At 26.1% G+C, this 26,386-nt stretch overlaps 1 protein-coding gene across 2 annotated transcripts; it reads right to left on the reverse strand.

The window, feature by feature from the left end:
* Positions 1 to 992: 992 nt before the first annotated feature.
* On the reverse strand, positions 993 to 25,351 carry LOC145831539 (IQ motif and ankyrin repeat domain-containing protein 1-like). Of its 2 annotated transcripts, none has more exons than XM_082938823.1 (12): positions 25,261 to 25,351; positions 24,484 to 24,622; positions 20,254 to 20,335; positions 15,913 to 16,077; positions 14,182 to 14,353; positions 10,575 to 10,720; positions 9,078 to 9,217; positions 6,806 to 6,956; positions 4,460 to 4,574; positions 4,180 to 4,399; positions 3,147 to 3,281; positions 993 to 1,173 (listed from the first exon to the last, which is right to left on the reverse strand). In XM_082938823.1, exons 1-12 carry the CDS (start codon positions 25,301 to 25,303, stop codon positions 1,002 to 1,004), a joined length of 1,680 nt encoding a protein of 559 aa, XP_082794949.1. In that variant the 5' UTR covers positions 25,304 to 25,351; the 3' UTR covers positions 993 to 1,001. The 2 variants fall into 2 exon arrangements, with proteins under 2 accessions (XP_082794949.1, XP_082794950.1); XM_082938824.1 differs by having other exon boundaries at positions 24,484 to 24,578; positions 25,261 to 25,341.
* Positions 25,352 to 26,386: the final 1,035 nt, after the last annotated feature.

A 26,386-nucleotide genomic window follows, 5' to 3' on the forward strand; every position in this document is an offset into this window, starting at 1 on the left:
AGTATTAACATTACAGTTTTGAACAAAAACGTGAATTATTTTTAGTATTGTTTATTAAACGACAGAAAAAGCGCTTAAAATATTTGGATCTAGGACCTTGTGTACGAAAGAACCTTTCGGTTATCGAGTCGTACACCATATGGATACAGTTTAACGTCATAGTCCAGAACATCTGTTTTAATTCCTATTTTACTTGAGCACATAATTTTCAACTGGTGCAATTTATATTTTAGCTAATTTTTTTTCAAAAACTATTAAAAGTTAACGAGGCTTAGTTTCTTTTTTGGGTTAGTATTTATTTAAAATTGTGTTTTAATGTAAACTTATTAATAATTTAGTCGTCGCATTTAGTTTTTTGTAAATTTTTCTTTTTTTTACAGTTCTTTATTGTAAGTTTTTCGTTATTTAGAGTTTTAATTTTTACTGTTGAGTTTTATTTTTAGCTCATAATAATTTTAAATTAATGGTGGTACTTGATGACCGAGAGGTCTTTTTGTACTCCAAGGTCTTTAGGCCAAATATTTTTAAGCATTTTCGTTATTTACAATAGACTTACTCTTATAGTACAAAATATATATGCAATTTTTTTTATTAGCATTGTAGTAAAATTTATTAAAAACAATTGTTTAGAGTTTGCGTAGTACATTATGTGCCTAAAATATATTTATCTTTAAGGAATACTATTAATTATCTAAGTGATGTCTCTTATGCAGTGAAGATGCATATTAAAATAATGTTTTATTGCTTTATATATTTAATTTACAATTGTACAAAGGATTAAATAATAAAGTAATGATTTATTAAACGATTCGAAGAATATACTACAAAACTAGATTCAACATCTTTATTAACAAAATAATTAATTTTTTAATAAAAGTTAGACATTTCAAAACTTCTAAACATAGATAATATAAAATGTTTTGGAAATAACACAGTGTACATTCTTATACTTGATCAGCACAGTTATTTTTATCATAACAAATCGTAAATATGTTGCAAATTTATTTTTTCTTACTTAAAACAACTCTAATTGTATAAAACTTATCAACTATAGTACTTTGAGGAAAAGAATTTTTAGTCAGCAGAATAAATTTGAATTTAGAAGCAAAATGATGCATGAAGTTAGAAGGCTGATAAGCGTTGTCATCTGTTTTTTTCACTAACTTCATGTAACTGTAATAAATAAAAAACATTAAAAACTAGGTATTATAGTAATAGCTTAGTTCAATCAAAAACTAAATACAGTAGTCTTCCTTTTGAGTAGACAATTTTGAACTACAGCTTAGTGCTATGAATGAAATTTTTCATTTCGAATTGTAATTCTTAGGTACGCAATTCTTGTTGAGTACGCACTGTTAGGCTGTGTTCAAAAATAAACTCAAGAGGAAGATTACTTGTACATTATAAACAATCCAGTTTCACAGAAAGAAACAAACTTTGATATTTTTTGTAAAATTCAGATAATTTGTTTCTAGAAAACTTAAAGTTTATTCATATTACTTAAATAAAGTAAAAATAAAATTAAATAAAAATATAAAGTTTAGACAAAATTATTGTTATACATTTATGTACAGTGAAATTTTTTTTACTAAAGGGTTAAGTTAGACGTAATTGTTAATGAAAATTTAGTAATAATGATTGAAAGCTTTATTATTTTAATCTTATTTATTTTTATATTTATAGGTATGAAATATTTATGCCAAATATAAAATTTGAGAACTGAAACTTTTTATTGTATATAAAAAATATGTTTTAAGTACACTATTCCTTTTTAGTTTAATTACATAAATAAAAGTTCAAAATAAGTATTTATATTTTTATTGAACTTAATTTTAACTCTTAGGTCCTAGCTTAGACTTAAGTAATGCATTGTTCGGTTCGTTTGCTAAAAGCAAGAGGAGTAAACTTTGAATTAGAAAAATTGTACTTTATAAAACAATGTTCTTTAAAATATGTATAATGTATTGAACATTTTAAAAAGTGATCTGATATAAAACTTTTAAACTAAAGATAAATGTAGGAAGTTAAAATGGAAAGTGTAAAGTATTAACTATCATTAAAAACAGTATACAATAATATAAAAAGAAATCGTACAAAGCATTGTAAACAAAATATAAAATAAAAAACTTTTTAAAATTACATCACAGACAAATAAACAGTCTTAAAGTTGTTGAAGATGACTTAAAACTAAATATATATTTAGCTATTAAAGTTTTTAATAGAAAAAGAACAATAAAAGACTTTAGTTATAATAATATGGTGTAAATAAAGTATTAATAATGTTAAGTATTATCCACAACTTAACAAAAACTTTGACCTAATTTGAATTATGTAATTTGAATAATAGTCGCTCATTTTTGTCAAATATTTTAATAGTTAAGTACTTCTTCGTAGAATATCGGTAAAGAAAATTATGTTTATTGAATTGCCATAGGTTTTTTCGTAAAAAATCGGTTTCATTAACTTTCATAAAAATCTGATGTAAATTAACTAAAAAAGAAGAAACTTTTATGCTGTTTAAACATAAGTTTACTCGTTTTCATTTAAAATTTTTAAATATAGATTGAAAGTTCTTTTACGACTTTGTCTTAATCATGGATTATGACAAACAAATAAATTAAAGTTTATTATTGTTTTGTAATTAGTATAACTTTTTTTAACTTAATTTGTCAGATAATCATATAAAAATTTTTAAGTACTAGACTGCACGGCGCGACCATCAACAAGAGTTTCCATAACCAGTTTCGTTTTGATCAAAACTCACCATGCAGACATAGTCCTGAGCAGACTTGGTAAAACTAGTGGTATAAGTGCTAAAAAATCCCTAGCAGTAGGATTCAAAATATTATTTAATTTTTTTGATCCTACTGACGAAACTTTAAACACTTTAAAAATTGCTTTTTTACCAAGTTTGGTCCTGAGTTACCTCTGTTTCAATTTGACAAAATAATATCCAGTTTATAATTAATAATTTAAGACAGTAAGTTTTGTTTGACTACACTATGTCTACATGATCAGTTCTAATGAGAAATGACTTTTCGTGGAATGTCAAGGAAACTGTTGTTGATGGTCTTCTTGCTATGAATTCTAGTTCTATACTCAATCTTATTTTTCAGGTTATACTATAAAAATTATTTTCAACTTACCCTTGTTTTTCCAATAGCTTCATAGTTATTAAATCTTGAAGTAATTTTACTTGTATTCGATCAAATATTTCAACTACAACATTGTCAAACATACCACATACTTCTATCAAGTCCAAAACTAATGGCTTTCCAAATCTAATTTTTCGAAAAAAAAGTTGTATTTTTGCTATATTTCGTATTTACTATAATATATTAATCAAATAAACTAAAAAATAGTCTATAAAAATAATAAAAGCTGTAAGAGTGTCAGGTTACTGAAGTAAATTTGTTTCAATTTTTTAGAGTATAAGAATTTTATAGGTAAACTAATGAAAAATGGAAATTAAATAGATAAAAAAAATGTTTAAACTAAAATCCTACAACTTTAAGGCTGTTTTCTTAAAAATTCATTAGTTTTAAAATTTATAATAGTAAAATAAGACCTACATAAAGGAAACAGTAGTTTATTTTCTTAACAAATTTATTATTTTCCGGTAATTCATATTACAATTTTGGTTATGTTTTATTAAAACTTTTAAAGCTGAAAAGTTTTTAAATATCTAAATAACAGTGTCTAAAAATTTGAGGTCCCGAGACAAAAATTCTATAAAAAGATAGTCTTTTAGTAAGTAATCAAACTGGTAACAATATGAGTAATTTATAATTTAAAAGTTTAAGGATAAAATATTTATTTTTGTAAAAAGCGTTTGATTTATTCTAAGGTCTTAATAATATTTTTAATAATTAGTCTAAATTTTAAGTTAATTATATTCGGAACCTAAATAAAACCTTTAATGTAATGTTTACTTAAAATAGTAAGTTATTGTCAGACATTTCAATATAAAACTAAGGTGGTCTGTTTCTTTAACAATATTTGTAAACTGACTTGAGAAAATAGTTCAAAATTTTAAAGTATAACTATTCGATATTTTTTTGTAAACAATTAAACGAAATATGTTTTTTCTCTGTTTTGTATTATATCTTACTTAATTATGAAGAAATTTATAAAAGTATAAACTGAGCTATCTGAAAAATAAATAAAGTTTGTTCAGACCTTATAGATCCCAACAAAGCAATTCTCAAAACTTCAGGCTGCATTTGAGACGGATTAATAGCACAAATGTAGTTGGTATCCCTATATTTTAGAAATGTTGCCGCTTGACCAGATTCATCTATTAAAAGTGGCCACTTTCCTGAGCTTTTTATGCGGTCTCCAACATCTTGAAATAGTACTTCTTCTAGCTCACGCAAATTACATTTTACTCCCGGTAAATCTACAAGTACGTTGAATAAACAAATTAATTAATTGTTTAAAATTAAAGTCTTTAAATTACCTTCAGTTTTATTTTGCTGATCTCGAAGTATTAGTCTAATTCCTTCTACATTTTGCTTCGCTTCCATTGCTTCTTCTTTAGCTTCTTCTAAATCTATCTCAGCTTGTTTGACTGTCTAGAGTTTTATTTTGGCATAAAAAATAAATTGTTACAAATAATGCAACTACGATGATTAAAGTAGAAATGTATACGAGTCCTCTTAGTACTTTGATAACAGAAAAATTTTAGAAATTAGTTTAACGATAAGTATTCTTTATCTTATAAACTATCATATTTAAGGTGTTTCTAGTTCTGAATAAATTATAGTGATTAAAATTGAAACTTAGCTTTGTTTAAATTCTCATTAAAACTTATAGAGTTAAAAACGACCACTAAAATCCATTGTTTTTAAAAAAGCGTATCATTCTAAGTTTTGATTAGAAAAAACATTTAAGTTTTTAAGTCTGAGTACTATTCGGGAGTTGGCGGCTTTTTATATACAACAGACGAATTTTCCTATCAAAAGTTACTCGCGGGCCGTATCTATTTAACAAATAGTAATAAAAAAAAACACTATTGTTAACCAAATATGTGATAAAATAAGCAGTAATAAAGCATTATTAATTTAAGAGCCCAATAAATGTTTATTTATTGCTTTAAAAAGTGTGTTTTAAGCCGAAAAGTACAACGCAGGTATCAGTTTGCCAACCCCTGTAACATTTAATAAAATAAATTTACTTACTTATTTAATATTAGTCCAAAAATCTTCAACAAAAAAAATTGATTCAATGATATGTAAGATGGATAAAAAAGATTATATAAGTACAACGGGCATAAACTGTATGATATACCTCAGATGACATTTAGTTAAGATTTATAGTATTTTAAGTGTATGCTAAATTATTCTTGCTAAATTAGAAACTTATCAAAGTATGAACAAATATTTACTAAAAAATAAATTACAACATACACATCAAAATTTAATATTTAAGACGTTTAATGTATGCTAAATATAATCACTTGTTTAGTTTTTGATAAAAGTTGAAAAAAAAGTAAAACTAATTAAAATCAAGAATTGTAAACATTAATTTTTTTATTTTATAAAACTTGTATGTATTCTAATCTTAGTGGCAAATATTTTATAATTTCTTAAAATTTTTAATCTATTTTTTTATATATAGATTTAAACATACATAACTTTTTGACTCACACATGAAAATTATAGAGAAGTAAAAGTAAAGAATAGGGTGACCAACCTACGGTCTTCCTAGCAAAAACAATTACAATGAAAGTAGATATTTTTTGTGATAAATATTTAAATTAAGCTTTTGGGTAAAAAACAACGGCGTAATCTGCAGAAAAACGGCGTAACGCAATAAAAGTTAAACAATAAATTAGTGTAAATATTTAAAATAAGTTCTTTAAATGAGTTTAAGTAGACAGTAGTATGTATTAAACAACTATTTTCTTAAAAATTTAGAACTTAAAAAGTATTTTTTGTTTTAAATAGTGTAATTCTTTAAAACTGTGCGGCACGCAAACGCTTTTTTCACCAAGTAGGGTTAGCGAAACACTTTTTATTTTAAACTTGTCCCCCTTGACTAAAAAAGTTGTCCGTTGCCCAACTTTAGTATAGAACTTATTTTATTTTAATATTTAAATTAAAATAAGTAAAATAATAATCAGTAAAACTATAACAATTAAGTTTTATGTAACAATAACTGTTTTTTTAAAGTTTCTCTTTTTAAAATTGCTTTTATCACCATACTAAAAATGAAACAACAATCTTTGAATTACGTTTGTGTGGCGTTAGGTGTCCTAATGATATAAAAAAATAAAAACTTGTAAATTTGTAAGATCAAAACCCACACCCAACACAAATACAAAAATATCATTTAAGTATAAATGTTGATAAATGTGTAAAATATTTTATAATTCAATAAGATTTTACAACAGTAAAATGTAATCAAACAAAAAAAAAGTCAAATTATTTATTGTAGGTGTTGTTTAGAATTAGTCTCATTTTGTAAAGTAAACTAAGATTTTATAAAGCTAGAATTGCATATTTCAATAAAACAAAACAAGTTGACAATTTTTATAAATACTTGATGGTCTTATATTGGAAGATGCAAAGCTTTTGCAAAATTGTTTTAAGAAAACTTTTTAGTCCAAAACATACTTATAAAAATTTTTGAGTAAATAGGTATAAATATATTCGAAAAAAAAAAACGTAGAAGTTAAAGTTTGAATAAATATAACAAAAACACTCTTTAATAAAAATAAAGTAGTTATTTTATACCTTTTATTTTAGTTATAAATGTTGTTTGTTTTATGTAATCATTACCCTATGTTAAGTTTGACTACTACCTTAAGAGTAACAGCGGCCATCTTATCATTACATTCAGCTACCATCGTATCATGCTCGGTTATTCGTTTTTCAAGTTCACAATACGCCTTATAAAGAACCTTTTCAAGGCGATCAGATTCTTTGGTAGCGCTCTCTATGTCGTTTTCAATCCTTAAGATTAGAAAAAGTCAGTAAATAAATGGTGTAGTATATTTAAATGCTTTATTTATCTATTTGAATTATCACCATACTTTAGGTAAAACTAAACAATGGAGTTTTGATTTGTAGAATCGAATTAATTTCAATAGAGTGTACTTTAAAATTTCGTTTGACCAGTAACGAAGCACCAAATAAATTAAACTTTGAAAATTAAATACAAAAATTTAAACACATGTACCTTATTACAAAATAGTCAGCTACTAGTATATAAAATAGCAAATGAACACTTATTTCTAACTTTACACAACGTTTTTGTTATTATACTAGCTTGTTATTTCTTTAAAATTTGTAGTTTAATTTAGTAAAATTGAATAGTGAAAATTATAACTTTGATTAAGTTATTTACTCTCAGCAGTGTTCTCAGCAGTGTTCATAAATAAACGGCTTAAATGGTTATTTTAAAAACTATATAGTATTATTTAAATTATAGAATCTACGTTTATAAAAAAGTAAGTTTGTCAGACAAAAAATTCAAATCATCGAGTAATGTATTTAATAACAGGGTTCCCACTAAAACTTCAAAAAAAATTATAGGGAATTCCATAAAACAAAGTAAATTTATAGGGAAATTAAAAAAAAAACAATGAATGATAAACGTTGCGAACGTATTTTTAAGGTAAATAAAGTATGCATTTGTCATTAACCGTTTATAAGCACAGTCTTAATAAGAAATTTACAAAGGTTCGGGGGTATTTGAGCTCTAATTTTAGTTAAATAAGCAAACTTTAGATAAATTATGTTTAATATATAAAAAAGGAAAATTTTTATCCGCTAGATGGTGCCATGTAAGTCACAGGTTTGTACTGAGATTAAACTTTTTTACGTGTTTTTCACCACGCGGTGTCGCTGTTTTAGATTTCAAATTTCAATCACCAAGTATAAAAAAACGTAACTTATAGGGACTTTCACATATTTTTGAATTTTTTATAGGGATTTATAGGGACTTTTCAGAATATTGCAAATTATAGGGATTTATAGGGAAGTGGGAACCCTGTAATAAGTTAAATCTTTTTTATACATATATACTATTACAATTGTTGTCCTATGTTTAACTGAGTTATATGTACTTTTAAACTAATACAAATTTTAAAAGGTTTAATAAGCTTTTTTTTTTATTAACTTGATTTAACAGTATTTACTCACTCCAATTAGATATCCTGTTTAAAAACATATACAAAATTACCTTCAATATCCACAAATTAACTGTTTTATTCTGAGTATGCTTGTTAATAACTTTCATGAATCATCATACAATAATTAAAAAAAAATATTGTAATTTACCAAACTTAACTTTTTAAATAATCATTTAACATGGCTCTATCCCTTCATTGGAAACAATCCTATTTTAGATTATTATACATTTTTCTTACAGAAACTTAATAAATCAAATGTAGATTTTTATAACGAAAACTCTACAACGATCAACTTTGAAAGAAACCGATAGTAAAAATAAGTATTTTGTTGGCTCATGCAAACTACTTTATAGTTAAGTAATGTTTAGTTTTATAACTTATTTAGATAAATAGTATTGAGAACTGTAAAATCTAGGGTCAAAAAATAAATTCTAAAATCAAAATTTTAGCTTGTACATTGTTGTTAACTGTACTATATGCTTATAAGAGCTTCAAAACAGACAATTAAATAAAATGGACCAAAAAATACTCTTAGAACTTTTGTTTATTTATTAAAATTTTACCAACAAAAATTGGCTTTTATATCTATATAATTGATTAGTATTACTTTAAAACACTTTTTTTAAATTAATATTGAAACTAATGCCAATAAAAAAGTATAGATTGCAGATAAGGATATAATAAGGATCTTAATTATATTTATCAAAAAAACTCTTTAAATTTGCTTGTTATTTTAGACTTTCATTTGACATTGCCTGACAAATTAATTAAACAAAGTATTTTTTACAAATGTGAGTTTAAGAAGAATAAAATCTTATGGATTTAGGAAAAAAAAAATTCAACATCATAGCTTTATGAAAAATACAAAATAAGATAAGCTCTTATTTACATATTGCTTAGTATAATTTTAGAAAATTAAAAATATAATGTGTATTTTTACTTTTTTGTTTCTAATTCTTTCTTTTTTCTAACTTCATTATCCCTTATTTCTTTTTCTTTGCTCATTTTATTCAAAAACTCATCAGTAACATTGATATCCCAATTTTCTAAAATATCTACTATTTCAGGAATTGAACAAACCTTAATTAAATTTTTAGTCAGTAAAACATTTTTTATAAACAAGCAACAGTTAAAATCTAGGTAACTAGTCTTTGGCATTAAGCAGTTCATTAAAAATTTAAATAAAAGTTTGTATTAATAATTTAATTTATCACTAATTATTATTAATTATTATTTTTGTAACAAACATGCACTTATACTTGTTTAATAAAAACAAGAAAACTTGTACCCAGCATCTAAACTTGTTATACTTATTTTACAATGAAAAAACACAAAAAATGTATTTTAGGCTTAAAAATAAAACTTTATTTTTGTTTTTACAAAATTATAAATAAATATAATTAAAATAAAAAAATATTTATAACTAAAGAAAAAACTAATAGCTAAAGTTTCCTCAGACAACTAAAGGACTTATAAGGATTTTTAAGCTTTAGTTTTAAATAATAGTTTTCTTAACATTTCAATGCCTTTTTTCTTTCTTCTAATCTTATAAAAACTTGATGTTTTTCTAAATTAAATATATTAAACAGTCTAGGATTTGTGCTTGGTTATATATGTAACGCGGGCCTAGCGGTTACTGACTATAACGCGCGATTATATATAAATCCTAATGTCGTTTTTATGCTAATGCTTAGACTGACTTAGTTAATTAATATAATAGGTTTATAAGTGTTAATTGAACTTATACTACTGTTTAACTGAAGTAAGTTTATAAAACTGTAGATAATTTATATGACTTAAATCGAGTCTGTAAATTAAGTGTGTTAATTAAAGTGCGAAGAAATACTAAAACATAAATGTAATAAATGAACTAACTATACTAGCAAAATAATACGACATAGAACACTTCGGCTTAGCAGCCGAAGCGACGAAAAAAAAAAACAATAATAAAACAACAACTAAAAAAGCAATATTAATCAAATAACTCCCGCACTTAACAAGTTGACTGCTTATAACACAAAATAACTTGAGAGAAGAGAATAAAGTAGGCCTATTTCTACTGCTAACCGCTGCAGATCATTACAATATAATCATTGTACTGTACAATTAAATGAGGTATCCTTATTTAATATTTAAAAAAGATGTTTTCTAAACAAAACTTATTTAATACTATTTGTATACTTTAAATTACTCCCGTTTATTTTTACAATCAATGTAAAATAAAAAAATATTAACTTTTACAATGAATTATACTTAAAAACATTTATGCTATGTATGTTTTATACAGGCAGGCATTTAATAAACCAAAACATTTAATTATAAGTTCATCAGACATTAAGACAGTTAATTTACGTATAACATATTTTTTACATGATAATACTTACAGTAAAGCAGGTTCGAATATATTCAAAAAATATTTAGTTAAACAATAACCCACTTCGGCAGCGGTGTTTTGGTCATGGGAAATAATTCTTGGGTCGGCTCCATGCTGCAGTAACACTTGAACCGCTGACAAATGACCGGCAAAGGCAGCTCTGTAAATAGGGGATCTCCCGTACGCTCCTATCGAATTCACATCAGCTCCTGCAAAATTAGTACTTACGGTTTATGTTATTTTTTTAAGAGTGATACTTTTATTTTGTTAAAATTTTTAATTCATTCTCATGCACGTAAGGAATGATTATATTAATGTTTAAGGAATGCATATTTTTTCTTTATAAAACTTTATTTTCAAAATGTAAATATAAAATCACTATAGCTAAAACATACTAGATTCAATCAAAAAATATTCACGCTTTTGTTATACTTCAAATTCGAATGAATTATACTTTCAAGTTACAGCATTGTTTTGTACCAATACAAATAAAAATATTACAGTGAAAAAAATGTAATTAATAAAATATTTTTCTTCTTATTGTTATGCTATAAGGACTATTGCTAACACAATAGAAAAATGTTTCAATTGAAAAATAAACATTTTGAACTTCTTCTTTTACTGAGTAACATGCAAGAAGTTAGACCACTAAAGATAGCTTCAAGATAGACAACTTTATAAACTTCAAAAACAATGCTTAAAGTAAATCGATTGACATTTTGCAATACTTATTACTTTTTTTAGTTTTAATAATAATCAGGGTTACCAAGCAAAATTTTGTAAATTTAGCCTGAATTTAACCGGAAAGATTTTGATCGACTTAGCCTGACTTTTAACTTCCTCTTAGGTACGCGTTTTAAGTTCCTTCCTCTTAAGTACGCACTTCCAGTTAAAAACGCATTCTGAGTACGCATATTTTGACAAGTACGTATCTTAGTTCACATATTTTGACAAGTACGCATTTTAGTATACACTTCTTATTCAGTACACATTTTTGAACCAAAATAAAAACTTTCTGTCAGATTTTTATTTATTTAGACTAGCAATTCTTAGCTACAAACTTTCTATTGAGTAGCTGCTGTGTTTAGAATTTGTATTTCAGCTGTAAGCATTATCTGCTTGTTCCGAGAGATTTAAATAAACAAAAGTGTTTTTTATTCTAGCTTAAAACTATATAAAGCCGAGCGCGGCTTGAAAGGGGAGTTTTTGCATTTTTTGAATATTCTTGAGTTTAATGTTAAAACTTACGTCGTAGTTAAGCGTTGCAGCTTTTTTGTTTAAAGCGAGTGCGCTTTACATTTGCAGGTTCATTCGCTTTTCGTTTCGGCTAGCTATCATTGTTGGCAAGAATAGTTACAATTAAAGCAAACGCTCTTTTGTTTTAGCAGGCACTTTTTAGATTCTTTGTGAACAAGATTTCAGTATTTTTTGTTAGAATCGTGTATTGTTTGACCTAGTAACAAACAGGACCTCGAGAAACGTTTACCAGAACGTGTTTCGGTCTAGTTGTGGACGTCACTTAGATTGTATTTAAGCGATTATATGCGTTCAGTTTTCGTTGTTTTTTAGCGACTGTTACTCAGCATTGCACTTATATTGTAGTCCAATAACTTCAATAAACACCGCTGAGAAACGAAAGCAAGTGTAATTCAGTACACTTTTCAGCTTTTGTTGATCGCTACAACCGTTTTTTCGAGCTCTATACTTTTACAGTGAGTTAAATTCTGTAAGAATCGCCGAAAAACTAAAGCAAGTGTATATTGGTTTGTATTTATTTAAAGCTTTCGTTGTTTTCTTTTAACAACCGTTTCTCAAGTAGAAACTTCTATTGTAGTTCAACCAAAGCGGACCTTTAGACGTTTCATACGCTTCAAGTTCTAGCTTGGCTCTGACTACAGTAAAAATTGCTGAGGACTGTAGACAAACGCTAATACATTTAATAAAAGTTGCCCTAAAAACAAACTATCGAGCTCTGACTTGCATGTGTGTGAGTGTTATTTTTTATTGCTTTTTAGTAACATTGTAAAATAAACTTAGAGTGCCGAACCTATACTTTTAGTATTAACAGTAGAACGTAGTTAAGTAAGTTCTAATATTGATAAAATTAGTGTATCGTATTTTGTTTTATAATAAGTTTATATAGCAAAGTATACGTTGAAATCACTAAGATTAAATTAAAGATTTACTTTCTAGTCTTTATTAAGATTATTAGATTACTATTAGAATCATTATAGACTAAGTTAAACTATTACGAAATAACGCATAAGTTACTAGAATCAGAGGATTATACAAAAAAATTCATGAAAGATAAATGTAATAATAAGTTATTGGAATGTAAAAATAAATGTTATAAACTTAATTATACAACATTTTGCACTGAACTAAGTATACTTTTTCTCACTGCTTACCTCTTAGCATTACAAATAATCTCTAAGTGTGACACATTTGAATTAAAAGACTTGCAAAGAATTTTTAATCATAATACTCAAACTAAATCATAATTAATTTAAATCAAAGTTTAAACAACTACGAAAAAATTATATAAAGAGGTAAACCATACACATAAACTTGTTACATAAAATGCTAAACTAAGTGCTTAATTATAAAGATCTTAATAACTTACCTAAAAAAAAACAGTCTGTTTCTAATATTTTGTAAAATAGACTTTGTGTTTCACTTTGTTATCAAAGTTTCACTTTGGAAGTGTCCTTGCCACAGATCATTAATACTAAAAAGATTACATACAACAACTACTTGTTAAAATAAGGTGATAGTTCAACATGTTTCTAGGAAAATTTTGCAATTTTAGTCAGACTTTACAAAGGATTTTTTATTTAATTCTACCATTTGAAAGCTTTGGAATTAAATGATTTTGTAAGTAAATTTTTTGAAAATTTTTCCAACTTTAGTCTAACTTTATAGGATTTTTTGTTAATTTTTTACCACATAAGGCTCTGAAAACTGAGGAATTTTGTAAATTAGAACTGACAAATTCTGAAATTTTGACCTAGAAAACTGACTTTTTGCCACTTTAATCTAAATAAACTGACTTTTGGTCATTTTGACCCCAAAAAACTAACTTAGCCTGACTTTTCCCAATTTTTCCAAAAAAAATGACTTAGCCTGACCCGTGGCAACCCTGATAATCTTTATACAAAGTGTCATTAAATTTTATGGGAACTTTTCATCATAAAAACGCTTGGATAATATCACACATCTTGTTACGTATCTTTTTGTTTCATGTTTAATATGACAAAATTTAGCTTCTATTTTCGGGCTGGTTATAAATTTATATAAAACATTTAGTTTTTTAACATTAAACTTTTGAGAAGCAAACTATTTATCTTAATACAGCAAACAAATGTTTTTCTTCGTAGTTTATACTTTTTACATGGTATTACTAAATGAACTAAGATTGTTTTAAATAAATAAATAAAAAGATACTTTTTTCAAAATAAGTTTTGTGCTACTGTTTTTAAACTTAAAAATACCAATACACAAAGGTTGCGTGTAAAAACGATAAGTTATTTGGATTTTTGTATAAACTAAAGTAAATTTATTTTTTAATAATTAAAGTAGTCGTTGTTTGTTCTTAACTACTTTATTAGTGTGTTTAATTTTGGTTATTTTCTTAAATAACTTTTAATATATGTAAAATACGACTACGAACCTCTATCGATGAGAAATTTGATGGAGTCTGTGTTACCGCCAGCAGATGCTTCGGAAAGAGCGCTGTAGTTGTTTTTGTCAGAACACTCGACTATCTCCATCATATGGAGCTTCCTCGTTATCATTCCTATTTCGTTTCTTTTAACTCTCGCTTCATCGTCAGCCGCTTCTACCTGTTTTAATTAGTTGCCATTTTTCTAGTAACTTTACACAAAGTAATATTACCAGGGTTGCCAATTGTTTTTGGCAAACTTTTTCCAGGTTTTAAAAACTTCTTCCAGGTTTTTAAAATTACACGTTTTAGGGTCTATTTTTTGTTTAAAATTAAGTTTAAGGTAAAAAACTGTGTTGACTAATATAAAGACAGGAAAAAGATATCGTAAAGCTTCTTTAAATGTGTTTAAAAAAAAAATTTGATCACGACAAAACATTTTTATCTATACGATAGACTTTTTGTGTCAAATCGAAGTTTTACTATTAAACATGTAAAAGTTGTTTAAAATTCAGGAGTTTCCAGGTTTTTTAGTGATTATTGTTTAAAATTCCAGGTTTCAAGGTTTTTTGGCAACCCTGTATTACTGAAACATATATAATTAACATGGATTTGAAAAGTAGAATTGTTTTATTCAAAACTATATTATTTAGAATAGAAAATGATTATTCTGAACAGGCTTTTTTAAGTAACAAATAAATAATAATACTTTCTGTGAAACCAATTTTTCTACATTGTGTTGTCTTTTATATTTTAAAAGCTTAAATAGATCAGATGAAGCGTTTTATTACTTTTTATCAAAAAAAAATTTTTTATCTTTGTTTCATGAGAAAAACGTATTTTGTATAGTTATCAAAAAAATGATTTTCAAAAAGTTTTCTAATACGTAGTTAAGTATATTATCAATACTTATAATAAAATAGTAGAAAACATGACTATAAATCGTTTTTAAATAATATTTTTCTTTTTTTAATTATTTGGAGTTATAGCAAGCATATAAAAAATTCTGAATATATTATAAATGAACACTTATTCAAAAAACACTTTATTATAATTTTACTAAAACTATTGAAATACTCTGGAAGGAATAAACTAATAATTTAAAATAAAATTTTTGGAGACTTAGAATTGATAAGTTTGACTACACTTATTTAAAATTATAAGTTATAAATAAAGTTTTCTTAATATTTTTTTGTTTTATTTAGATTATATTTGCAAACTAGAATAAATACTTCGCACATATTTTATCATTGTTTTTTTCTAAAAAGCAAATTGAACAGCTCATTTGTCACATGAAATAAGCAAACTCGCTAAATTCATACTGGTAAATATAAACTAGTAAATGTTTAATTGTATTTATATTTACACATCAGGAGCAATGCGTGGTAGATGATAGGCTCAACGGAACAATTTAAATTACCTCAAATGTTATTGTATTTTAAAATAAAAAATCAGTTATGTAAAACTGCACATATAAATTTTAATCAATCATTTAAGTATGTAAGATAGCTGTATTTAAAGTAGTCTATGTTACTCTGCACCGCCTATAACGTTATTACACGTCACCGCTGGTATACACTTCTTATCTGAATATTTGTTTGATAGAAGTGGCTCTTAAATTTATCAAACTTAAATTGAAAAGATAAATTGACACATATGAGAACTTGATAAAACAGAACAAAATAAAGTTAAATAACAAAAGCTTTTAAAAGAGAAATTTTTTGAAATTTTTTAACTAACTTCTTTTACAATAGCTTTAATTTCATCATAGTCTCCGTCAAATGCAGCTTCTAGCATCCTTTTCACGCGCTTTTCTTTAGCAAGTTCCTTTTTCCTCTTTTCTTCCTCCTCCTTGGCTTCCCGCAAAAATCTTGCTTGTTCAGCCTTTGCAGCAGCCGCATAAGCCTTTTAATATATACTTGATAAAACACGGAGAAAAGCAGTAAATAAAATTAAAAAAAAAAAAAAAACAGTTCTACATATTAAAATTAAAAAATACTAATGCTAAAACGTATTTTACATAATATTAAATTGTTTAGTTTATACTGGTGAACGAACAAATTTGATTAAGTAATTTGTCCATTAGAAACTTAGATCAACAAAATTACTTTTGTTATTATCATTAGAGTAATTAAAAAAATTAACAGCAAAAAGAAAATTAGATTATAAATTTATATTTAAAGTATATAAACTTATATTGATAAATCAACCATACTTAAAAAAAGAAGTAAGATTTACACTCAGCAAATGTTGAATATATTACAGCCACACTTACAGCAACAATTACAAGCAGACGCTTAGTAATAATGATGAAACAACACATAAACCTATATCTAACATATTATATAGGTTTTAATGCTTCAAGGAAAAAAAAACGTACAGTATATCACATTCGCTTGTAGATTCAAGAGTAAAAGAACAACTAAGTTGTAAAACTACTGCCTCTGATCACAGTGGAAATTGTAGTATTTCTAAAAATAAAAAGGTAACTGTCAATTACTTTGAAATTTAAAAAAAGTTCTAAACAAAATTGGAAACTAAAGCAACTGAAGCTATTTGATGAAACGGTGTAACCTAATTTGTTCAAATAACATAGAAAACCACCAATACTTTGAGAATATTTTATTAAGTTTTCTTGTTTGTTTTATGTTTGATGTCTTTTTAGCTTAGGTGTTTTTTGTAAAAAGTGTTTATTAAGATAAGGTTTAGCTACAGTTAAAAATAGATTAAACTCTTATATATTTTAAATTGTATAATTGTTTAAATAATGCAGATCTATCTATTATAGTGCTTAAAATCTTAAATATGACCAATGAAGTGTGAAAACAAAGTTATATATTGGTGTGTAGCTTCAAGATCAAATTTTTTTTGTTCACCATGTCCTTTGATCAATTTTTTTCTTTATTTATCATTGATTCCTTTATTTTGATAATTTTATCGTGTTCAATAAAACTGTAAGTAATTGAAATGTAATTTGTTTGTTGAAATATTGATATTAAAAAACTCAAGTATCTCCTTGTTCAACTTTAAATTGAGGTTTATACCTAATTTTTTTCAACGAAAACTATAAAAAGTATTGAACTTGTTGTTTTAAACCTGTCAATACGTCATTGCTGTGTTTGCGCCGCAAATTTTGAAAACCAATAAAACCACAAACTAAATTAATTACTTGAATAAGTATGAAGTATATATGAAAAAAAATTATACCTAAAACTGTTTATTCTCATACTATATAGACAAAGATAAAAACAAAGAAATTACTTAAAATTAAATTGAGAAGAATAAGGCAGAATTATAAAAAGAATAATCACTTAAATTTTAACTTTTAGGTTTAAAATGAGATTCACTTCGGTCTCAGTCTACCAAAGGTTTGTAGTCTGATGATGGTATGGGTATGATCAAACCTTATGTTAGCTTGAGCTTGTCTCACATCATATAAAATTCCAGGCTTAGGCTCTGAAGACTTTTACCAACGTTCTTGTTGGTCATAAATACAAGCGTACTAGCTGCCTTGCCCCTAGTGGATAATGTGTTAAACGTTGCATAGCAAAAGACAACGCTGAAGTCACTGATCAATACCAGCAAACTGTTGATTCATGTTTTATCCTGATAAGTATTTTGTAGATTGATAACTGCAAGGTTTTTGGGTATGACTTACTGATGAGTCCTAATAAGGACGAAACCGATCTCAATCAACCGAAGGCTTGATATCTGAAGATCAAATTGATATGATCAAACCTTATGTTAACTTTACCTTGTCTCACCGCATATGAAACTTCAGGTTTAAAATTGGTTCTTGTTGATAGGTTCACTTTAATGTCAAGATAGTTTTAATTAGTGATGTACCGGACCCACAATTTCGGGTCCGGCCGGACCCGGATCCGGACTTTTTTTTCAAATTAGAATCCGGCCGGAACCGGATCCGAACTTTTTTTTCAAATTAGAATCCGGCCGGAACCGGACCCGGACTTTTTTTTCAAATTAGAGTCCGGCCGGAACCGGATCCGGACTTTTTTTTCAAATTAGAATCCGGCCGGATCCGGATATCAGACAAAAATGGCAATATCCGGCCGGACCCGGACCCGGATAGTAAGTGCGGTACATCACTTGAATAAACTATCCTGAGTCAGAATGAGGTTTTTAAAAACTGAAAAAAAAGAACTTTAATCTAATAATAAGTAGAACAGCTAGCCACAAGGTTTACAAATTTAGGTCTTACTTAGAATTAAAAATCCGAAATCAAGTTCTTGGCCAAAATACACTAGAAAATTACAAAATATTTAAAACTGGATCAGCTCAAATTCATTCAAAATCTAAAAGAAAACTAGCCTGAGTTTTTATATAAAACTAAACTAGTCTGAGGCAGTCCAAGATTTTCTAAAATTCCCAAAAATTTTCAATCTAGCAGGGTTGTCACTGTTTAAGTCAAGAAAACTAGCTAGAGTGAGTATAAACAAGCCTGAGTCAGAATGAGGTTTTTAAAAACTAAAAAAATTACTTTAATCTAATAATCAGTAGAACAGCTAGCAAAGGTTGACTATTTGGTAGTAAAGTTGTGGCCTGATTGTGGTACACTTAATTTATTAGTACTACCCATCATAGTTAAATCCTACCTTATTTAATTAATATCCAACATATACTAAATTATAACTGAGACTACTTTCTATAATCAGACACGACAGTTTTGAGTGATGAACCTTTTATATAAAACACAACAAGAAATACTAGCATATACAAAATTTTTAATTACTTTGGTAACACTTTAAAAACTGGAAGCTATTTAAATCTATATCAAAAGACTTAAAACAAAAAATTAAAAATTAAATTAAACTATTAGTAAACAAGAAACTGTAAAAATTCATAAACTATTAAACTATAAACCTGGATTAAATATTTAAACAATTAAACACTTGTTGAAATATTCACTTTTAAAACAAAACACTACTTACAATAAGCATTCACAAAAACGTTCAAGATATTTTGTTGCTTCAAGCTACACACCAAACTAACTAGCTGGTTACATATAAACTGCCTGTCATGTTCTAATGTTTTGTTGCATCAGTATTTAGTTTAAAACATTTCGTCATATGATTCTCATTGGCTCGTACATTCAACCGTATTAACTCTAAATATTCTCTGAGCTCAACTTTAAACAATAAATAATGCAAGTTAATATTCCAAAGTTTTCAATTTTACAACATATGTAAAGAGTTGCATTTCACGAAATGTTTATTTCATAGTTTAAATGTAAACAAATGTATATTAGTCACGTGTACAAAATGAGCCAATCACGATAGGTGTTTAATTTTAACTGACGAAAATGACTCTTATTAATTTACTCAGGGTTTGTTTTTGAAAAAATACTTTTCAGTATGCTCTTTTTTACTAACTAGATCCGGGTCCGGCCGGATTTCTGTTAGGATCCGGCCGGACCCGGATCCGGACTTTTTTTTCAAATTAGAATCCGGCCGGAACCGGACCCGGACTTTTTTTTCAAACTAGAATCCGGCCGGAACCGGATCCGGACTTTTTTTTCAAATTAGAATCCGGCCGGATCCGGATATCAGACAAAAATGGCAATATCCGGCCGGACCTGGACCCGGATAGTGAGTCCGGTACATCACTAGTTTTAATACACAGTTTTATAATAGTTTAATTATAGCTAGTATTTAATTTCACTACTTATAATTATAAATACACCATTGTTAGTTTTTGAAGTTATTTCTAATTTAGTATTACAGATTTAGTATTTTAATTATACACACTTTCTAGGTATACTTAATTTGATAAAATTACTAAACTACATCTATCTCTCAGAAGTCATTTAAAATATAACTTTGTTAAAGGAATTTAAAAATCTTTTTTATTCTAAACTTGTATTTTTCATGTTTTTATTTACTGGGTTTAATATTTTTATGTCTACTTTTTTAATTTTTTTGAGTCAGCTGACTTAAACCTAACAAATGTAAGATTCAACGGTATACCATTTTTTATTTTAGTAAGTACAGATAATTTTTATAAAAATCTTTACCTTTCAGCATACTTAAAAATCTTTATAACGATTACAAATTCAAACATTACCTCTTCTTGTAACCTTGACATCTCATGTTCATATTTTTGTCTTTCTTCACGCAATTCTTTTAGATTATTTCTCATAAAGTATCTGTTGATAGTTATATATAAAGTTAAGTTAATTTTGAACAACTTAATTTTACAACTTTTCCAGTTTCTTTCAAATTTTTTTTTAAGTTAAATGTTAAGATCAAACAGTGTAAAACTATTTTTAATGAAGTATTTTAAAGCTTTAACTGTATCTCACAAAAAATTTTTATTCTAGAGTAGATCTAAAACATCTTTAAATTACTAAAACTTATACAAAAATTTGAGACAAAAGACGTCCATAAATGGTTTGTTTGAGTACATGGTAAAAAATATTTTGGCAAACACTTATCAATTACAGTTGTTAGCAACTAAATAAAAGTAAATTGAAAGCAAGCATACAGTTGTATTTACATTATAAATACACATTTAGTAATTACCAAACAAGATGCAAGTTTGCAAGGGCTTAGGAGTAGGGTACACCTCATTTAAAAAAAAATATTATAATTTAATAAAAATAGAGTTAAATCTGAGCTATCAGACATTTATAACCGCTTAACAAAATTCAAAATAACTTTCAAGATATATACAATCAAAGTCATTGATCTCAATAGGTTCATTTTAGTAGGTGCAAACTAAAAATACGAAAAAGACAATTTCACTAAAAATCTATCTCCTCTTTCAATTTTTAACCACTATTCTTCAAATTTTCACAATAAGTCCATTACATTTATATTTTATTCTTTCAAGACTTTTTTATGCAACTAAGTTTCGGCCAAAGACCTCATCAGTGCTTATATAAAATCTAGAAACATTTGTAACAGTTGTGGAAAATAGTATTTAAACAATTAAGTAAAAACAAATCTTTACTTAAAAACAAATTAAATGTTTGTCTTAAGGCTGAATTTATGGTAAAGTTTAAAGTTTTTAGTTAATCGAAAAAAATTAAAGTAAATAAATAAATAATAAAAATAATAATAAAATGAACTTATATGTAGGCTTCTTTTTTCTTCTTGTGAGTTTTCAAAACAAACATTTTTTAAATAAGATTGCAGTTATTAGTAGTGAAAGAGCTTAATGTTAATATACACTCTAATGTGGTTAATTTGAATTATGACGTAGCTACCGAAAATTTAAAGAAATATATGCTTGTAATGACTAGGAAAATTTGAAATTTTGCTTGAATGCTTTTTATAAACACTTTTAGTTTGCTGAAAATAGTGGCTACATAAAAACTTTTTAAGAGCATACATAAAACTAATATTAGTAAAACTTAAGAATTAAGTTTTAAAAAAGTGTAGTTTTTTGAAGTGGGGGAATAGAAGAGTTACTTTTTTACAATACTTTTTCTAGTATGCAAGTACTGCAAACACTTTGTAGGTTTTTGGCTTTGCCAATATGGTGGATTATTTCCCAGTCTATTTTATAATATATAATCAATGTTGTTATTTTTAAGTTTCTAGATGTATTTTTGTGCTGTTTTTTTTTTGTAGTGTTTAAAATCATTGATAATGTTGTACAATTTTTTTTTTGAAAGTACCACCCGTTGAGCCCAAACAGTTTTTTTTTTGTTTTCTGATCTGATTGTCGCTTTATATATGACATTTTCAACTAAGTATTTCTTATTGAGGGGACATTTATTTTTAGTTTAACAGCTGCAAAGTGTTTTGTTTTCTTCATTGTTTTTTGTTTTTAAGTATTTTCGATTATGATTTTGGATTAATATCTTAATATTGCTCATGCAGCTATTGAAATTTTACAACTGTTTATGTTGATGATTTTGTTTAGCTAGTAATCTTCTTTAAAATTTTTATCTATTAGTTGCAGAAAATTTTTACCTATATTGGTTCTTACTGACTGTCAGTAGGGTGGGTTGAAGTAGTTTGTTTTTCTTGTCTGGTTGGTTTCTTTTTTTTTTTTTTTTTGACTGTTTTGGTGGTTTGAGTATTTAAGTTTGTGTTTTAAATGGGAGTTAGTCAGAGCATTTTGGTATTTAGTTATTGATTCTTTAAAATTTTCTTTGGTTTTTGATAGTCTGTTGAGTATTTTTTCGATCATTTTTGGGAGGTTCTTTTTGATAATGGATGGATGGTTTAAATAATTGTAAATAAATTTGATGCTGGAGTTTTCTTTTTGGTATGGTTTGACTGTGTCTTTATTAGCATCTAGGAAACTACATTTAGTTGCACCTATATCAATGGTTATTTTAAAACCAAGATCATTAAAAGTTATCATTGTGTTCTTTTTTAGTCTTTCTAGCTCTAGGTTATTTTTTCTGTTTATTATTGCGAAGCCGTCATCCCTATAAAGTTCAATATTTTTGTATTGATATAAGTGCCTGAGTTTTCTTTAGGCATACAGACCTATCAGGTCGCAAAGTTAGTTCTGCACCAAAGAACGAACCTATTGGTACATCAAATTGGCTGTTACTATCTTTTTTTACCCAAGTTCTATTATCATAAGTGACAATTGTTTTACATGTATGCTCTATTAACTTGATATCTTTGTTTTTACTTATGTGTGGTTTTTTGCAAATTCTATGGCTTTAGATAAATGTTCATGACTGATGCTAGGATAAAAATTGATAATATTTTAATTTAACAAGCATTAATTATTTATATTGTCAACATTGTTGAACCATTCTAACACTTCACATGAGTTCTTCGAATGGGTTAAGTCTGATGTCACTAACCATTATTTCTAGTATTACTTTGCTTAGCAGACCAAGTTGGTTTTTTCCAGGGTTTAATGTTCTGCATTCAGTTTCAAAGGGAATTTGGGTTTGTGATCTTTTGTGGTAACATACACATCGGATTTAGTGTATTTTGGTATTTTTTTGTTTTTTATTTTTCTTTCAAATATGATCTTTTTGGAATTAGAGTTTATAGTTTGAATTAAGTTATCATTGCCAATTTTATAATTTTTGGTGAGGTTGTCATTCACACATTTTTTATAAAATTTTGGGTTTATTTGATAGAGGTTTTTGGTCTTGTCTGCAAATAGTATGATTATGTTTTTATTTTTATTAGAGTACTTTCTAGGTTGTTTTGTCCATTACTAATATTTAAGTTGATCAAATGCAGGATTAAAGTTAATTTTTATAAACCAACATTTAAAGTCTTTTAAATTACAAATGGAATGTTTCTTGATAATTTGAGGTCTCTAGCTGAAAAAATGAAGATATAGATTTTTAGCGAAATTTTAAATTTCCAAGAAAATTGACTCTGACAATTTGGGTCCATACGTTTGCCTTTTACAAAATTATCTATATCTAAAAACAAATCAATATTTTTATACTATAAAGAAATTGGCTTGTACATTAAGGTTTCATATAAATGCCAATGCTAATTTTTGTAAAAAAATTTCCAAACACCCCTACGCCCTTATTAATCAATAACAATAAACAAAAAATTTTAAGCATTGATTTAAGTTATAATTTAATAAAAAAGCCTATTTCTCTTTTTAACTAGTTTAAACCATATTCAATTTTGAAACTAAGATCAAGCCAAAACTTAATCTGCTTCTGTTTGACAGATTTGGATCCTACCAGATTAAAAAAAAAAAAACTAATCTGCATCTTGGATTAGGTAGATCAATAACTTCAACTCATTAAAGCTAAAAATTCTTTAAACCACAAATTATACTTTATTCTACAATTAAAACTAAATAGTAAATGATCATTCAATAAACTATCAAACTAGTAAATATATTTCACACAAAATGAAGTTTCTATTTTAAACTTAAAAGCTTGACACTTATGTCTAGTTAAAACAAGAAAACTTAATTCAACATACAAAAATAATCTATATAGTATTTATTTATCTACAATTATATAACTTTATGAATACTATGAGTATCAACTTTTTAATATATACACTTTTAAGCTGCACTTGAAAATTAATATTTTGTCTTTATGTACATAGAAATCAAGTTTTGTTTTAAATACTGAACAACTTTAAGTTTTTTAGCTTTAAGTACTTATTTTATACAATTCTTAAAATAAGTGGAAATTAATTTATATAAAAAAATACAAATTTTAAATGTTTGAATTAGCTCTATTCCAAATGCTTAATATTGTTTATACAACTATAGATACAAACTCTTTTTATTTTATTTAAGTCAAATATTTAAAAACTTGAAGAGTATTAATTTTTAAAATCTATTTCAAATCTCAATCTAAAAAAACACACTTTTATCAGAAAAATATAGAACCTTTTAACATTCTTTTGTATGATTACAGCTGCCTTTTCTTGATTGGTTTGTTCTGGATGGTTTTGTTTTTTAAGAGTTTTCTTAGAAGAAGGAGGCTGTTTTGATTTGACTGATTTTAAAGTAGGTTTTTTTGGTTTACCTAAAAAATAATTAAATTAAATACAGATGCAACAGCACTGAATCAGTACAATTATATAACTTTGTACCATGGACCGAATAAAATATGACATACGTTTACTTCATTTAATGTAGTATTAGTGAAATAAGTCTTTTTATCAGATGGAGGTTTGCAAATATAACACATTGAAAAGGAATTAATCAATTAAACACAGTTTGATAATGTCATCATAATACTGCTTAATCAACTTTCTTAATCATCCAAAATAAAAACTTATTTTTATCTGTTATCTAGTCTTTGATGGTTTGATTTATCTTTTATATAATTTTGCTTTTGATTTTTTGGTAAATGCATGTTTTTTTTCAAATATTTAAAAATAAGAGATGTAAAATTTTATGAAAGACTTTAAGTAACAATATGCATAAGTAATAATTTTAATAATAAGTAGTTTTTCTATTTCAACACTTAAAACTAAACAAAAATTTAAAGTTCTTACAGACATTTTTTTCCTTTTAAACTTTCTGCCTGTAGTATCATTATTAAAAACAAACCATTAAACTTTAATCTATATATAATCTTTTAGAAAGAATTGAACAAATATCTTTTATTAATATCTAACATGAAGCTTAAAAATATAATGAAAAATTTCATAAACTTACCCACAGTCTTTTTACTTAATTTGTTTCCTTTTTTTGGAGGCATTTCTAATCAGTGTAAAATATAAAGTAATTCAAAAATATATAGTATATCCTTTTATAAAATACTAAAATTATAGTAGTTCAATTTTTTTTATCAAAAAAATCTCAATTTTATCAGTAAGTTACCTAGTTTTTTTTTTTTTTTTTGTAAATTCTACTTTAGGGTTACAATATTACAAATTTATAAGAAAATTAAGTTTTCTCAAAAAAATAACTTAATCCATCAGCTGATATAGCATTCTTAGATGACCCTAGCAACTAGTGTCAAAGCTGGTTATTTTATGCATCTGAAGGATTCTAGTGCATTTAAAGCTTTATTTAAATAAAACTAAAATATTACGTCTACACTACAGTTGGGCATTGGGCAACGTAAACAGTTGACGGCCGGGCCGGAGCATTTCAAGTTAATGATCTAACGGATCCTAATTTGAAAGTTTTATCTAGATTCGGCGAAGTACTAATTTTAAATAAAGATTCGGATCCGACTGGAAACTAGTTAAAAAAGATTTGGGACCAGTTGAATGCCAATGGATCGGGTATTTCGGGATTTTGAATCCATTCATTAATTACTAAATTTCTCAAGTATGTAATTATACTTTTTACATTTAATATAATTCTGGACCGAATTAATACTAGTTAGTCTTATAAATACAATAGTTTACATATTGAAAATTACTCGAGCGTAAAATTTAAAGCTAAAATACGATAAAATTTTTAATAATTTGGGATCACTAATTTTGTTGCATATTTAATATTTAATTTAACAGTTAAGTAACATTACAATATTAAACTACTACCTTTAAATTCAAATAAACTAACAAACAAACATTATTTTTGCACATATAAAAGAAAAAAATAACGAATAATTCTGATATAATAAACAGTTTTACCATAAAAAGCAGAAAATAAAAGAAGTCGATAGAATACTTGTGGCTGATAAGATGTTAAAGTTGTCAGAAAGAGCACTGGAATACCGATTAGGTTTGAAATTAGCTCATCCTCGTTGATGTTTATGGTCGAAAATGTTTGTTTTCAAATGTATAAAGTCTCGAACTAAACAACTAGCTTCATGGTCATCTTTTTGATG

Source organism: Thalia democratica, chromosome 3 (genome assembly GCF_965202585.1).
Source record: "Thalia democratica chromosome 3, ktThaDemo2.hap1.1, whole genome shotgun sequence".
Classification (NCBI taxonomy): domain Eukaryota; kingdom Metazoa; phylum Chordata; class Thaliacea; order Salpida; family Salpidae; genus Thalia; species Thalia democratica.